The sequence below is a fragment of the Microchirus variegatus genome (assembly GCF_963457635.1).
Source record: "Microchirus variegatus genome assembly, chromosome: 2".
In the NCBI taxonomy this organism is placed as follows: domain Eukaryota; kingdom Metazoa; phylum Chordata; class Actinopteri; order Pleuronectiformes; family Soleidae; genus Microchirus; species Microchirus variegatus.
Window position 1 is genome coordinate 25,441,703 of NC_139803.1, and position 16,723 is coordinate 25,458,425.

The 16,723-nt window shown below is 40.5% G+C and overlaps 1 protein-coding gene across 1 annotated transcript in view; it reads right to left on the reverse strand.

The window, feature by feature from the left end:
• The window catches only part of LOC310942810 (adhesion G protein-coupled receptor L3), a 198,404-nt gene that overhangs the window by 61,354 nt on the left and 120,327 nt on the right, over nucleotides 1-16,723 (reverse strand). The window contains exons 8-10 of the mRNA XM_083908251.1: nucleotides 6,185-6,541; nucleotides 3,881-3,984; nucleotides 219-404 (exon numbers count right to left, since the gene is read on the reverse strand). Of these exons, the coding sequence (XP_083764377.1) occupies nucleotides 219-404; nucleotides 3,881-3,984; nucleotides 6,185-6,541 (647 nt within the window). The remainder of the gene's footprint in view (nucleotides 1-218; nucleotides 405-3,880; nucleotides 3,985-6,184; nucleotides 6,542-16,723) is intronic.

Here is a 16,723-nt window from a genome sequence, read left to right on the forward strand (position 1 = left end):
AGAGCGAAATAGCAGATCATTAAGGCAATACAGTCTCTCCAGGTTTGACCTGAATGAAATGTTGCCGGAGACAGGTTTTAAGGTCAGAGAAAAACATGTTAGCTCACTCTTAGCTAATCTGAACACCGGACGGATCACCATTTGAGCAGATTGTGTCTATCCAGCCTGTCAGAATCTCCCTGTGAAGAGCAGGAGAAAACACCCGTTTTTTGAAGTACCTTGTTGAGGCTGCGGGCTGCGCTGTCTTTGCCACCTGGCGTGAGATTCCTCAGCTGCACATCCAGGAGATCCACCAGCTGAACCATGGCCTTCACTGTGTAGGTGATGTCCCCCGCCTGAAGATTACTCTTGGTTTGCTCCGCCAACTCCCTCGCAATGACTGCAGCTGTCTCCCCAGCTTTTATCTGTGAAAATGAATTCAAATAAAGCATTTAAATATCTAAACTGCTACGTTTAGACACATTATGACTGTAGCATGTCATCACAGCCTGTGTACTGGAAAATATGGGCAAACCCTGCTGATTAGAACACAAAATTGCACATAGATAAATACATTTAGTCCACTCTTTACATTTTCCTTCAGTGCTGCTTTATTGCACACAATTAATGTGGGGAGATGCTGACTGTACACTGGGGCCAATATTGTACCCGGAAGCAATTATAAAATCAACTATTGAGGGAATTTCCCCAGGTAGCCTTAGACCTTTATGAAACTAATGTGGGGAGCACTGCAGCGTGAGGGAGGCGGTGTATATGTGGTACACAGAGGACACATGCACTCTCATATTCAGGTTCTTTTTCTTATGTTTGGAGGCTTATATGTTACTTTCTTTAACTTGGGATTTGTTGAAAAACTAAAATATGCAATGATTACTTCAATAGTTTGCTTCATTTCATGTTGTTTTCTAACTTCCATTTGCTTCCCAAACACGACCACATTTTTGGAAATGTAGGATGTGAACTACAAGGGTTACAATATCATATTATATTATAAAAAAAAAAAAACTATCAAATGATTTGTAACATTATCTATCCATTATCACCGCTGACTTTAAATTGTCTGCATCAACAGCATGGAAACAAACTGCCACCACACATCTGCAGTCATGTAATATCTTGTTAATCCAAAGCGAAGCCAGGACAATGAGTGGATGAATGGCTTCTCTTGCCCTCCACATTTCCAGTGGGTTGTCACAGAACATTCCTCGCCTATCGCCTCCACATACTTTGTCATCTCGCTGGGAGACACCATCGCACATTGTTTGACCTGCTCCTCTTCGAGGCAGGAAGTAAGATAGGAGTATCTTTTGAAGGTGTAGGGCACCAGTCGGCCAGTTTCTGTGGCCTTTCAGTCACTTTCATTTGAAGTTGGATGAGACTTGTCCTGCTGGAGTCCATACAAAGGACGCTGCAGCAGAACAAATGAAACCCTGGGTCTCCTGCTGCAGCATATACCAGTTTTAATCTAACAGCTGGCACCTAGACATTGTCCAGTGTGGTCCAGGCACTGTGGGCTCTTTGGTGTGCACTGTGACTTTGTAGTGAAGCTGATTCGTCAGAACAGCATCGGTTCTGTGTTACAAAACCTCCAGCTTTACAAATGAACCACTTAGCAACAGTAACTAGGGGCTGCATGGGGTTTAGTGAATCGGGTAAGTTTTCTGAACCTCGAGTTGTTTTATGTTATCTTAGTGACAATAGCAGGGAAAGTCTCTCTTGCTATCTTTTTTTTTTTTTTTTTGCAAAAGAAACTTCTTGAAATCCAACTTGTAAGCTATGGAGCCATCTTTTTTTTACTGGCTAATGAGACTCACCACCACAAACCCTGAAAGGTTTGCTCAAACTTCTTTGTTCACACAGTTGGCACAGTTCTTTGCCCTGGTTTTCAAATGACTGTGTTTATCTGTACATAGCAGGGTGCTAATAATGTGAAGAGTCCCTTGCTGACAGCCATTTCAAGACGCCTTTAATTTTGGGGCTTCGACTTGCCAGACATTTAAATATCTTTATCTGAAAGAGGAAGTTAATAACTCACTGTTTTCAGCGCATATATTTTAGTACAGTTCTTTAAAAATAATAATCCGGGATACATTCCAAGTATACACATGGATTAATACAAAAAATTTAAACGGGAAGTTTTTTTATGATGAGTAAAAACATGTAAATGTGAATTCAGTAGGATTAAATGCACAACACTTAGGTCTAATGGTGCAAACGTCTGATCTGGTGTTCAAAAGTTGGAGAACTTGTTTTAAGTAACATATTAGATGCAGTTAGATAAGCTTTAAAAGACAGAGATACAACATTAACAGGCTCATTGTGATGCTCTACCCTGGCATCACCCGCTATCTTCATCTGTTAATGAAGCTAATGAGACTGCTTAAAGGGGTCCACAGTGAGGTGTGTGTAAGAAGGATGATGTTTTGGAGGATGTTTTTCTCTTTCCCCTCCCTGCTCTTGTTTCTTACTGAGGAGGGAGGGGAATGCAGGGAAAATAGCTCTACTCCTTTTTTTTTTTTTTTGCTGTTGTGCTTATCTGATGCCATTTCCTTTTATTTTGTCAGAAAAACCATCTGGTAATGAGCACGGGCACAGAAAGGACAATGGATAACACTTCTTGCATTTCACATCTTTCTGTAGATATTAAGCGGAAATATTCTCGATTAGAATCTCTTTTACTGATGAATTCATGCACAGCATGTAAAAACGCAAAAGAGCCTCTAGCAAATTCAAAAAGAATGGTGTAGTTAATTTCTCCTGAAACAACAGCCTGTAGTGGAGGTTTGTTGCATGTTGCTACAAATTACACTACGCTGCCCGGATATGCACCTGATAATTTCCCTCCCTTTTATTATCTTCCCCAACAGCCATTCTACATCCATATCCACAAAGTGCCATTTGTTAAATGGGCCCAGCTTTATTCCATGGAGTAGCTCATAAGTGTTATAGCATGATGCCTCGGGGTCCTACGACTTTAAATGAGACAATTTTCAACATTAGCTGCAATTCATAACTTATAATAAAGCCAATGCTCAATCCTCGGTAACTGCCTCCTCTTTAGATTTGATTGGTTTAAGGATTTAAAGATTTAAACACAGGAAGGTTCATGAGGATCATGGCGAAGCACAGAACGTGCTTTGGATTAGCGGCCCAGGACTCTATTAGACCTTTATTTCACTCTCTGCCCACACACACACACAGAAAATGTGACCGTTCTACTGAGTAAAGCCTCAGGCTAATCAATGACATTAATTGACCAATTAAAAAGAGACAAAGAGCAAAAGGAGGAAGCCACAAAAAGAGATGTCATCTGAATACAGGCAATCTATCGTACGCCCCCTTATTTGAAATTGTGAGCTCTCACAAACATTTTTGAAGGACAAAGCTCACAGGTCTGATTTCAAACTCTGTCTTAAAACATTCAGTCAATGTCAAATCCTTAACATTGTTTTTTTTTTTTTGGTTTTCCAGTCAAGGGCGTAGGTTTGCGTATGGACAGCGAGGACATGTCCCCACCAATATTTGGAGAACTCCAGATTGTCCCGATCAATATTAGAGACCGGGCAATGTGTATGTGTGCGAGCAAATTTTTTACGAGCAACGGTGAACGCATTACAGCCCAGCAGAAAATACCGCTGCGAGTCACAGAGGAGACAAGACAGAGAGAGAGAGCGTAATGTGATGTGCTGCTCTGACAACACAGTGGTGAGTTTTCAGGGCTTTACCTAAAGCACAGAAGCAAATCTTTTTGTCGTCCCCTTTCTCTTTGTCCTACGCCCTTCATTCCAGCGCTTGTGTTTCAAAAAGAAATGGTTGACAGCCAACCCTACTGTGTTATTTGAACACATATACTGCTTGTTATGTCATGCAGCTTTGGTACCTTCTGGCTGATGAGGTTGACCCACGGGGATGAACAGTTGCTGAAGTCAGGTCCCTGGGGGTCCCAGTATCCCTCTGGGCCCAGGCACATATATGAGGCCACGCCTGGAGAGAGAAGACAGTTAGTTACTGAGCAAAAAAAAACCTCTCAAATGCATAAAAACAGAATGTGAACAAAAGCTGCAGTCATATGTGTTTTATAGCATGTGTGTCATCCTCTTCCATCATCAAGCGATAGACTATGCAACGCTGTCAGCGTCATCAACGGACGACCACTTCCTCTGTAAGTACTTTTCTTATTTCCAGACCAAATTACTGGATGAAGAACAATCTAAAATGGTAGGTTTTTATCTTAACGCTGACACGGAATGAAGTGGCTTCAGCTGAGCTCGCCCAGACAGTGTCTGCGTTTAATCATTAAAAGTCAGACAGTGCCTGAATATGACAGTTCAGCCCATGGCATGTGAAAGAAAACACACCAACACAGACGCCAATTAAATCTGCCATAGCTGAATTCATCACAATGAGTCAATTACGCAAATCTGAGAAGACTGTCTCTGCTGACAGACGTGGGATTTGACAAGTGACTCTATTGGACATACCGTTTACCTACCATTGAGCAAAACTAAAGATTATGTCCAACAGAATCTCCTCCCATGCCTAATATATCACATAATCCTAATGAATAAAGTTGAAACATTGAATGCAGTGCATTCAAATACCGTGAACCTGAAATGACGTCTATATTTTCAGCTCTGACATCAACAGGCCTTGAAACTGACATTAAATTGCCCTTGCTTTTTACTTAGAGGGAGGGTACACTGGAGGGCGAGACGAGCAGCATTAACAGATATAAATTTTGATTGACATATAATTTCCTTCCCCAGTCCACCTTAGCCTTATGTGTGATGGGTTTATAAGATAAGGGACTCTGCATTTCCTCCTATATCGAGAGGCAGGAGAAAGAGCATGAAAGGGAGCGGGAGAAGAGAGCGGGGAGTCGGATGGTGAGCGCAGAGGGGAGACAGAGTGACAGCGGGAGCAGTGAGGGAGATGGAAAGGGAGCACGAGGAACTTTCAAAGAGTGGCAGAGGAAGCTCACACAGCCGTGTTCTGCTTGGCAGTGTCGTCAGAAGAGCGATGGCTTTGAAGACTGCACCAAGAGGAGGTGGGGGGATGAGTTCGTCTTATCTTGCCATATGACGCCTGTTAGTGAGGTCTCGATGGGAACTGGTCTTGCCCATTAATGAAGCCTGTATGTGTGTGTATGTGTGTGTGTGTGTGTCTGAGACTGTATGCTGACTGATGAAATAGCCAACTTTTTTCATGCTTTAGGATGGATTTCAGGATATGATGTCACTTTCTGGTGTCTGACGACAAAAATAAGTTGGTTTCAGAAAAAGAAAAAAAAAAATCATCCTCCAAATATAAAATGTACATGTGATACTTCTTTTTAAAAGTTTATAAAAACACATTCTCACCACTGACTTGTTTATTTAGGCAACAGCGCGTCCCACATGAATCGCTTTGTATTTCTCAGAATAACTATGTTTTAGATCTTGTCTTCTTGTTGTTCCGACGCTGCAGGAAATTAATCATTTATGACAAGACAGACAGAAACAACACCAACATAGCTGTAGTAAAGTAAGACGCCGGCAAACAGGTTGGAGTATGACTGAAAAGTGCCCACAAAAAATTTCAGAAATAAATTCTGCTGCTGGGGACAAACACTTCTTGTCCCCAGTTGCCCCTGCAGTGCTGCTGAATACACACCCTCACACTACACATTCAACTGGCTGTTCACGGACAATAAATCCAAAAGTTATGCACTGCAGCTTTAAAATTTAATTCATCTTTTGAATAAAAGAAATTCAGCATGATCTTCAACCTTATAACACCCTCCATCTGACCTCACAATGTATCCTGGTGGTCAAATCTCATTATCATGTAACGTGATCTGCTCCCTGAGATCAGCACTGACACCTTTTCTGATGAAAAGCTTTTTATATCTGAAACAGCCGACTTTATCTTCATGTACGATTGTGTTTCAGGAATAACATACTGTACAGGGAAAAAAAAGATCCTCTTCAATAAATGACACAAATGCAGTATGTCAGGCCACTAATTAACTCAAGCAAGCTCATGATGAGGGACAGTAGACCTATTTTCTGTAGGAGTAACTATTTTAAACAGGGAAAATGTATAGTTAATTGTTAACGAAAAAGTTTAAGCTATTATTTTTGCAGCAAACAATGGACATACAGGTGCATAGTTGCCCCTGTCTCTGAGGACTAAACAACATTACCTATGGTTCCAGGTGGACAGAGCATCTTGGCCATGACGCCCTGCTTGGTCTTAGGCCAAGAGATGTCCATCATCACCAGTGGATTGCAGTACTCCACCCTGATGTTGGGGAGCTTGGAGGAGGGCGGCGCTCGGTCTTCGTCTTCAGGGACCAAACCCTCTACGAGCGTCTGGACCGGGGTCACGACTGTCGTCGTTGTCCTTGGCCACTGAGCCGCTGCTGCAGGTGTCGTGGCAGGCATCTTGGTGGTGGTCGTCCTGGCTGCAGTGGTTGTCATGGTAACTGTGGTAGGTCGAGTGGTGGTCCTCGATGTTGTGGTCGTCGTGTCCATGTATACCATGACAGAGGAGGAGGTTTCTGATAAGAAAAGGAGGAGAAAGGAAATTCAGGGACATATAAAAGGTATTTTTGTTTTTTTTCAAGTCACTTTTCATTTATGTCTGAGTGGGAAATTTATCATAGTGCTGGTGAATAAAAGACGAGTGTTTACACAAAAGGCTTCTATTCTTCCTTGCCTTCATTGTGTCATTTAAGGAGGAGATTATTTCAAAGATGATCGATTAAAGTGGCAGGTGTGACTGGGATAAGCGTGTATTGTGTGGCATCCTTCTCTCACTCACTCACACACAGACGCGGGCAGACACTACCAGCTGTGCAGTCTAAATGTAGCTGTTGACAAGGCCATCTCTGCAAGTCAATCGATGGGTGTTGTTGCTCCAAACTATTTCTGGGTCAGTTGGGAAAAATTGGAATATCCATTTCCTGGATGAAAGTCCTGCATGTGGTTGCACTGCAGGAGGTGCTTGATAATGACACTGTTTACCTGAGCTGTTGAGGAGAAGGGGAATCATAACACCAACACACACACTCTGACACACCCCCGCACTTATCTTTTTCTTCTCACTAAAAAGCACATAGAGCTTGTCTATGTAGTCTGTCATCAATTATCCAACCTGCCCATCATTCCTGTCCATATTCTCTTCTTGTGTTACTAATATGTGACCACAGAGAGTAGAAATATCATCATATATTACTATTTATTTAGTTATTTGTCATAAACTGAAAATAAAACATTCATACTTAAGTGTACAGGCACCTGACTGTAGGAATTGTAGTTTTTTATTGTCCCAGAATTTTCGACCATTATGTTTTTATTACGATAGCCTATGATTGACAAACTAAACACCTTTTGACTTTTGTTGCTAAATGAAGGCTACATAGATTTTCCAACACACTTGGGAGGGGAGAGTGAGGTGAGGGATGTTGAGCTGCACATGCAACTTTGCAACTCAACTTTACACCTGGTATTTTTCTAAGGAGAGTCCTTAATGTCATGGACTGCACAATTTGTGACAAGATACAGCATTCCACTACTATTCTCAGATATTATGGGGCTGTGTTGGATCGGTGGTAGAGCGGGTCATGGGTTCGACCCCTGGCTCCTCTAGTTTACAGGTTGATGTGTCCCTGGGTGTCGTCACTTGCAAGTCACTTAGAATCAAAGTGTCTGCAAAATGTCATTTTTTTGTCAATTAGGTAAGGACACAGAACAATCAAAAAAAGAAGGATTAAATTGCAGCCTCTGCATTTTGTAAATTGCATTGTTTCAAATATGGATTTTGATTAAAAAAACAATGAATTGTTCACCCAAACTTCCCATGAGCAAGTGCAACAAACACATGCAGGGCTTTTACAAGAATGAGACGTGGCATCAGTGAGTGCCACTGTTGGCAAATGGCACAGGCCCCCTGGAGGCTGTTATAGCACAAACCGCATGAACTACAGCAATCAATGTATTTAATGCTTAACAGCATTCAATGATAGCAAGGTTGATCAAATAAACTGCCGCCGCAGCAAGAGCTCCAGACTGATTGATTATTTGTTTTCTTTCGTGACCAAAAAGAGTTTGTTTTTCAGACCTGCAGGTATCTTGGACACACCTGTGGAGACACTTCATCAGTGAAGTGGAGCTACAAAAAAACCCCCAGAAATGTCATTGCATCGTAATGTGAAGATAAACAGCCTGTCTTACTCAACACTAGCTGGTAATGCAGACTGGATCATTTCCTCTCACAAAGACAAAATTAAATGTGAAGTGGAAACGAATAGCTCAAGAAAGACGCTATGATTCAGGTATTCACAGATGCAAACACTTGAATAAGATTACACAAAAGTATATTCCTATGTGCACACACACACACACACACACACTGGAAGTGGAATATTTATTCATAGGCCATCATCATTTAACATAAACTGACACTACCGCCCATCACTGAGGCTGTAAAAAAAAAAAAAAGAATCCTCAAATAGATTTTAGATTTAACATTTCCACCAGCCAACAAGACAACATCATCATCATTTGCATTCTAAAACCACCATTGGACATCATCATCAATCTGCACCATGGCCGCCCACTACATCCTTCAACTGCACTGATCATGGAAACAGGAAGGAGAAAACAATATCCAAGGGCACCAGTGTATTAATTTGATTAATAATGAAGTGTTTTTTTTTGTGCATCAGTATTCAAGTAGAAGTGATCCTTCTCAATGAGCAGTATACTATGTAATACTAACTCCTCCGTTTTGAAGCCAAGTGGCATCACTTTCATTTCAAGTGAAATACGACATTGATGCTTAAACTACATACAGTAAAATATAGCATTTGTTTACCTCATGGAAATTCTCTGCTTATATTGAGGGCAGTAAAGGTGACTGTGCACAGGCCCAGATAAGCAGGTGGCTAGAAAAGATGAGCAGATAGGCCTTTTACTATAAAATGAATTGTTGTCGTGGTAAGAATGGCTGATCCAGAGTGTGATTCTGATAGTGACAGATTTTTGCTGAGGGAGTTTGAATTTTTCACTGCCTTAAAAAATATGGCCCACTGACATACGGTTGGATATTAGGCTTAAAAGCACTTTATTTAGTTATTCGTTAGTGATTTTCTTCCTCATATGTAACACTGCAAATAGCTCGACTTTGTCTGGTACGACAAACAGCACATGTTGACTAATGTTGAGTTAACATTAGCAAATAGATTTTTGCTGTGTGCTCAATTTTTCTGTTCACGTTATACTTCTGCGAATACTACATTTAAGCAGGTCAGAAACTACTGTGAAAAAAGAAGAACACCACTCCATACCTGATATATTCCCTCTGGATCCATTCCACTGCTCAACAATGAGTCAGCACTATTTTTAGGGTCTTTTTTTTTTTTTTTTTAGTAGCAACTGTGGCCAAAGTTGGTAACTATAGAATAATGGCTCAATATTATTTTAAAACAGGTACTTTACAGACATTTTTAGGTAATTTGACTAACGCAAGTTCACACATCGTATTGTTCGGCTCACGGTTATAGTTTCTGAGTCGGTGCCATCAGGGAACATAAAACATCTCACACAGGGTGAAATGAACTACAGAATATGAAAATGGTGTCAAAATGGTTGGAAATGCACGGCTGAAAACAGAGAATCAAACAGTGGTAGCAGCAATATACAAACTTTTGATACACAACATAGCAAAATAATCTATATATACTGTAAATAAAGGATGTGCCGATTTCTTTCTCTCTAAAGTTGCTTCCTTTGAATTCCATTATCTTACCGAGTCAATAACGAACTATCATTGCCTCCTGTTCACCCATCTCTTTTAAATAAAGCTATCATATCACCTTCTTCAGCACTGATGGTAATAAGACATTGGGGGAAGGGGAGGGGGGAGATATGGCTTGAGGATATCGTCATCCCAGCAGGAGGTTAATTCAGAGTCACTGGGAACCATGTCTGGAATGTAATTCCAGTCTTCCAAATGATCCCGTTGAGTCCACGGTTAAATTATTTTCCTGAATCTTCGGTCCACATGCAGCATGTTAAATATGCTGCACACACACGCACACACACACACACACACACACACACACACACACACACACACACACACACACACACACACACACACACACACACACACACACACACACACACACACACACACACACACACACACACACACACACACACACACACACACAGGAGACAGAGAGGAGGAGTGGAAAGAGAAGAAAGTGTCCTTGAGCAAACTTGTATATCTTTTCCATGAGATGGGCAAGATAAAGAAAGTGGAAAAAAAAAAAGGAGAAGGAAAAGCCAGTGGCCAACAGCACAGTCACAGTATTTAGGCATTATCGCCTTGGAGACAACACAAGGGCATTTTGTTTTGCTCTGCTAACTTTCCCATTCTGTCCAAAGGGACGGAGAGAGTGTAAAACTTAGCTCAAGAGCACAAATGAGGTGAACAAGTATTTGGTATGCTCCAAGGGACTTGTGAGTGACCTTACAGGAGGATTTGAATGTCTTAAGCAGTTTTGCTGAAGGTTTTATAACTAGGAAAACCAAACTTTGGAAGAAAAATATGACTGGCAACCTTATTTCTCCTTTAATACGTAGGCAATTCATTTTTCAGAATTACGTTTATTGCACTCTTCATACAAATTTGATTAAATTTGTTGACATCTCATAGTCAGTGAGCTATTCATGATTCATGAATTCAAGAATGTCTCACACCTACACAAGCAACCTTTTATTCCAAAAAAAAAAAAAACTTTAGTGGGCACACCAACTTCCTCTCATAGAAACAGCAGCTCGACTCATCATTCACGCTCCACTTCTATTACACAAAATCCCCTTCGCCAAATGCATGAAGTCTGTTTCCACCACACACAGGGCTTTGTGCTTCATTTCAAAGCTTTCGTTTCAAACTAATTAGCTTCTCTCCCTGAATCCCAGGGCTCGTGGCTTCCACCATTAGATAAGCCCACTCTACTTCAAACCAGGAGGAGGAGGGAAAAAAAAAAAAAAACAGCAATGCTGTTATGAAATGAAACCGGTTTATATGACTTGCCATTTCCACACAGAGAGGAGGTTCACCGACTCTGAGAAATGTCTGCAGACTTGAGATCAAAAGAGGTGGAGAGGGCTTTCAGAGATAAAAAAATTAAATAATAGCATAATGACTCCTCCAGCTGAAACCCAAATTCCTCCTAATTTGAGTATATGAACCTTTATGCATGGCTACATCTTCAGGAAGCACTTTCACAGACTGTAGGCGATGTTGGACAGTCTGTGATGTCAGCCATTTACTTCTCACTCCCCCACTCAAAATAGGATTTCTGGGAGCCAGGATGTGTATTTTTAGACTTAAGTGTACTCAGAGCCCAAACCCATTATCATGGCTGTTAATGGGTGTCTAAGAATAAACAACAACTTTTCACTTCTTTTATTTGGCTTCTTGAAGTAAGGATGCTGCTTTCCTTTCTCTTAGATGGAAGCTGGAAAATCACTATCTATACTACTGTTGATGTTCCTGATGATACTAATTAACCTTTAACAAGTTCAGACACCACGACTAACATCAGTGTTGACTGTAATCAGTTTTTGTGCCTCGCTACATTGAAACTGGTGAGGTTTAAATGTTACAGTACCATATTATTATTTATGAATACAATTTAATGCTATATTGTTCATCATTTTAGCAGTCACAGTGGGAGGCTTTCTTGAAGTGTCCTGTTGTATTTGTCTTATATCCTTGTGTTAAGAGTTCTTAAGCTGATCAGCCACTGGATCTAGTTTTATGTTTAGTGTACAGACATAAAAATGGCACTCAACAAACAAAACAATAATATATGGATGGTTGATAAGTCTGGACTATAGTATTTCCTCTATGTTAAGATGCCAGTAATTACTGGTTTCACAAAATGTCATGAAATCTACACACATGTGCTGGATTTACATTTTACTGTGAGAATCTCAGTTCAACAGGAATATTGCTTTTCCCAAACGACTAATCTATGAGGATTAGTTCATATTTAGTGGTAATACAGAAATATGAGTCATCTATTGAAAATCTACTGAGGTTCAAAATCTATTTGATCCCAATATTATCAGTTGTCTATTGTTTACACTAGGGGTGGGAATACAAAATACGCAACAATACGCAATACATGGTCCACGATACCAATAATATCACAATATAATCATTGATTCAATCATATCTGTCTAAGTGAAGACAACAAAATGTCTGTGACAAAATAAAAGTGCAGGATTTCACTAATTATTCACAACATAGAGAACAAAGTGCATGAAGTCTATGTATTGGACGTGGATGGGGCATCTCCTCACATAGCTTTCTCTCCAATTACCCTGCTGTAAACCAAGTTTTTGGCCAAGTATCATCCGCCAAAATTTCCTCATTCAATTGAGCAGCGCCGCTGCAAGGAGATATCAAAACCTTGAAACTGCCAGGGACTGTTTACTTTAGAGCGCCTTCATTTGTTAATTAAAATATTGATATTTGCCACGGCGTATTGATTATCGTATCACATGAGGAAGGACGATGCCAAATTACCAAATCGATCTTTTGACCCACCCCTACTTTACATATGTCCCTCCTGTGCTGAGGAGAATGGTTCGAAAATCAAATGATGATAGAGGTCCTGTCAGTTAACAGAGACTTTTTGTGGCAGGGCCACAAATCCATCATAGAGCACACAACTGGGATGTGGATGGGGGGGTTTGGAGTGGGTGGCGCAGTAAATTATGCAGCCAGACATCCGGTAATGCTTTGATATCATCTGACATGATGAGAAATGTAATGGATGGGAGCTATGCATTGTTTGGCAATTAATTTCTGATTCCTCAGGTTTCTTCCCGAGACTTGAGAGGGCATGCACGGGGTCACACTGCAGTGGGAGAAGCATAAGCACCAGGCTGATATGTATGCACACATGAACACGAGTTCAGAGAGTATTTAAGTTAAATGAGACAGTATATGTTGGCTTAGTCTGCGTGCATATGCACTACAGAGTGAAGCACTGTGGGTAAATTCAGTACAAGGATGTGCTGCATATGCATGTAAAGACATAAAAATAAAAGTGGTTTTTTTTGCATAATGTGCTGCATTTGCATCTTTAAGGATTTTTCTTATTTAATTTTTATGCATCTACTACTTTGCATGGAAGTTTTTTTAGCCTAAATCTCGCTTAACGTGTATAGTTTTCATACAGCACTATGCAGAGGTGCATTAAATACTTCCTTACAAATCCACATTAATCCATATTGAGCAAGTGAAACTGCAGAATGCAGGACTCCTGAATCTGTCAGGCTTCGAGCAAGACCAAACTTCATCAGATCCACCAGAGAAAGCAGATGGAGTGAAGAGGAGAGTGAGCAGACGAGCAGAGGAGGGGGGGTTTCAGACTCACTCGGAGAAAAGGCACACTCCTTGCGCGCATTACTGTTTGCCAAAAACAACCTTGAGGAAGGCTTTTCTGAAAAGACTGTCAAACTAAACGTGGATTCTGCCAATATGGATAAGGCGAAGCTGTACGGAGGAAGGCTGACATTGGTGATAAAGACAGTTAAAGATGCTTCAGAGGCCTCCAATCAGATTTACTCGGCTGATTGGCCAAAATAAATTACTCTGAGCTTGTGTGCCACCAAGCCTGTTAAATTTAATGTGGCAATATTGGAGGCTCTGGAGAAAGCTGGGAACCACACACACACACAGGTAAAGGGAATGAGTACAGTGAAGGAGAAGATGACACACACACTACAGCATAACCCTGCAGTTTCACATACTTTATCTTTCTTTCTACCAAGTAGAATGATTTGATATTCATCGGTTGAAAAACTTCACAGACAAATAACAGCTCGGCTCATTACTACACAGCTGATCGGCCGCGTGAGGATAACTAATGTGAGATACACCAGGTGTGCTGAGATAAATCTGTGAGAAACACTGAAGAGGCACGTGTTGGCATTTTCTGCCTCTGCACAATGAGAACAGGTAAGAAAACAAAGGTGTATATATATATATATATATATATATATATATATATATATATATATATATATATATATATACACATATACATATATATATATATATATACATATATATATACATATATACATATATATATACATACATATATATATATTCACAAGGCTTAGCATATATCCACAGCCCTATACCCTATACCCTAACCAATTCAAATCTTAGCCATAATCCCCAGAAATGAGGATCTGCCTCATTAGGATTAGGTTTTTGTCTCTATGATGCCGGTCAAAACCATGGATTATTTTATAAAGGGTATAACACAGAGCGAATCAGCATCCAACAAACTCAAACACTGAAGATACACACTTTGCTTTTGGTACGCAAAGGTACCTGCAATTCACACAATAGTAGTACATTTTTGGCTGTTTGAAAATGTTGATTTCACGGTGTACCTACACACACTCCCTTACTCGAACCTCATCACAACTAAAGGCCTAACCCTAAAAGCAGATTTGAACCCCCAAAAAGCCCTTTAAAGTTGTGCCCTCACAACATCCACACACACAGTGGTACTTCATCTCAAACACTTTACTTTGAAGAATGTCCTGAAAGTCCCAAAGCCTAATTTATTCAATTTAATAATGAATACAAATCCAGCGTGGGTCCCCAACAGTGACACAATGCTAAAGCTGAAATGTCTTGCTCCATTGGATTTGTTGGAAGTGCAGAAAACACACTTGAGGTTGTACAATGGTTCTTCTCTAGCAAACTCTTTGACAAGTACCAACAGCAGTGTGAAGACAGCACACAAACCAACAACAAACACGTTTAATTTGGGCCTATCGTGAAATTAATTAGTTACAGCTGATGCGACGAAACCACCCTCAGCGATTTTGTTTGTTGAACTGATGCTCGGCATCCGCTAAACATGAGAGGCTGCGGCTGCTGCAGCTGAATATTTTCCACACTACATTACCAATGCTAATCACTGGAGCCACAGCTCAGGAAACCTGTGCCCCCGACCATCGCCATCATCCAAGACTGTCTTTTACTGTGCAGATTAACTTTGAACCAGAAGGCGATTGGTTTGATCCTGGGCTCTCCTCTAGTCCATATGTAGAAGAGTCCAAGACACTGAACCATAATAATAATCATTTTGTCGACTGTAGCAGCAGTGCATAATTTGGTATAATTGTGTTTAGTAAATAAATGGTGAATCCAGACCTCCATGGGTTAATGATTTTGATTTCCCTTGATCATTCTAATGTTATTTTGTTCTCAACGCATAGCTCTATGTAATGAATAAAGATTTTCAACTGGGATATTTCATTAATTATAAGTGTTCCCTTTATTTTTTACCTACCCATCTCAAGCACACAGTTTTAGAATATTTATTTTTGTATCACTTTACTGAAACATTCACCATAACGGTCCTCCTGCACCATACTTATTTAACCCTTCTGCACTATTTAACTTCTGTTTAGTTGTGTTTTTTATGTGCAAGTACACAGATAAGTGGACAAATTAAGTTTAAATTCCTGTGCAGTCATAGTAAGATTTTGATTATGATCCTGAATGTCCAAACTCTAGTGTAAAGCATTTTAAATGACAGTCAAGACTATATTTACTTTCCTGAACAACGCAAGCAATAAAGAAACCTGAATGAAACCTGCTCATGTGGCTCGAGCTCTATCCTTCCATGAAGTATAATAAAATATGTGTACTTTTTTCAAATGTATCCTGTAGATCGTCGCTCAAACCAGTTAAAGAGGCTGTGATCACCGACAAAGCGCTCTCTGTTTCCACGCTTAAAAATCTAAAGCTGCATTACTAACAGAGCCTCATTGTGTTGTCGCATTAAAGGGTTTGTGAGAAGACTGCGTATTTGTGTGTGTGCACACAGAAATACATTTGTAAGAAAAAAAAAATCATTCTGAGCTATAATCCTTCGCCTGGCACCTAACATTGAAAATATTGCCCTCTGCAAAGAGGTGCAGCAGGCATGTGATAAGTGTGCAGCCTGCAAATAACCATGTAGCCTACATTCCTAAGCCTTGACATCAAAAAAGGGCTTCAAACATCATGTAAGACTGTTTCTAGTGGAACGGTAGCATTTTGTTTGCTAAGCAAAGACATTCCTTCAAGCTTTGTACACTATAGAAAGACAAGGATCTGTGACAACACATCAGAGCAGCAAGGTGTCAACGGAATCTGTAGAATAACATGTCAAACTACATCAATCAACACATATGACAGATAATGGAAGGTTAGAGCAACAGCAATGAAAGTCAAAGCACAATAGTTTGTGCCTTCAAAAGCACTGTGAGTCACTCTCGGATTATCTCCGCACCAGGTTTTGTCTGCCTGTATGTACTGATTAAACTGTTTCGATCTATTTAGCATGTGTTAGACGCTTCCAAAATGAAGCCAAGACTTCTGAATTCAGCACCCAAAGCATTGGCTGTTTTTCGGGGACGAAGGTCGGTCGGAGTGCCAGCGGGGAGGCTGGCACCACGCCATGACCAGATGGAAACATGTGGTAAAAATCACAGGACCAGCAGACAGTGAATGTGTCCATTATCCTAAGAACCAATTATGAGTGAACAAAAGCCTCACTCCTACAGCACCACATTCAGCCATGAGATGTTTGTCTGACTGAAAAGAGGAACATGCACACAGGATGTTGAAAGGCATCAGC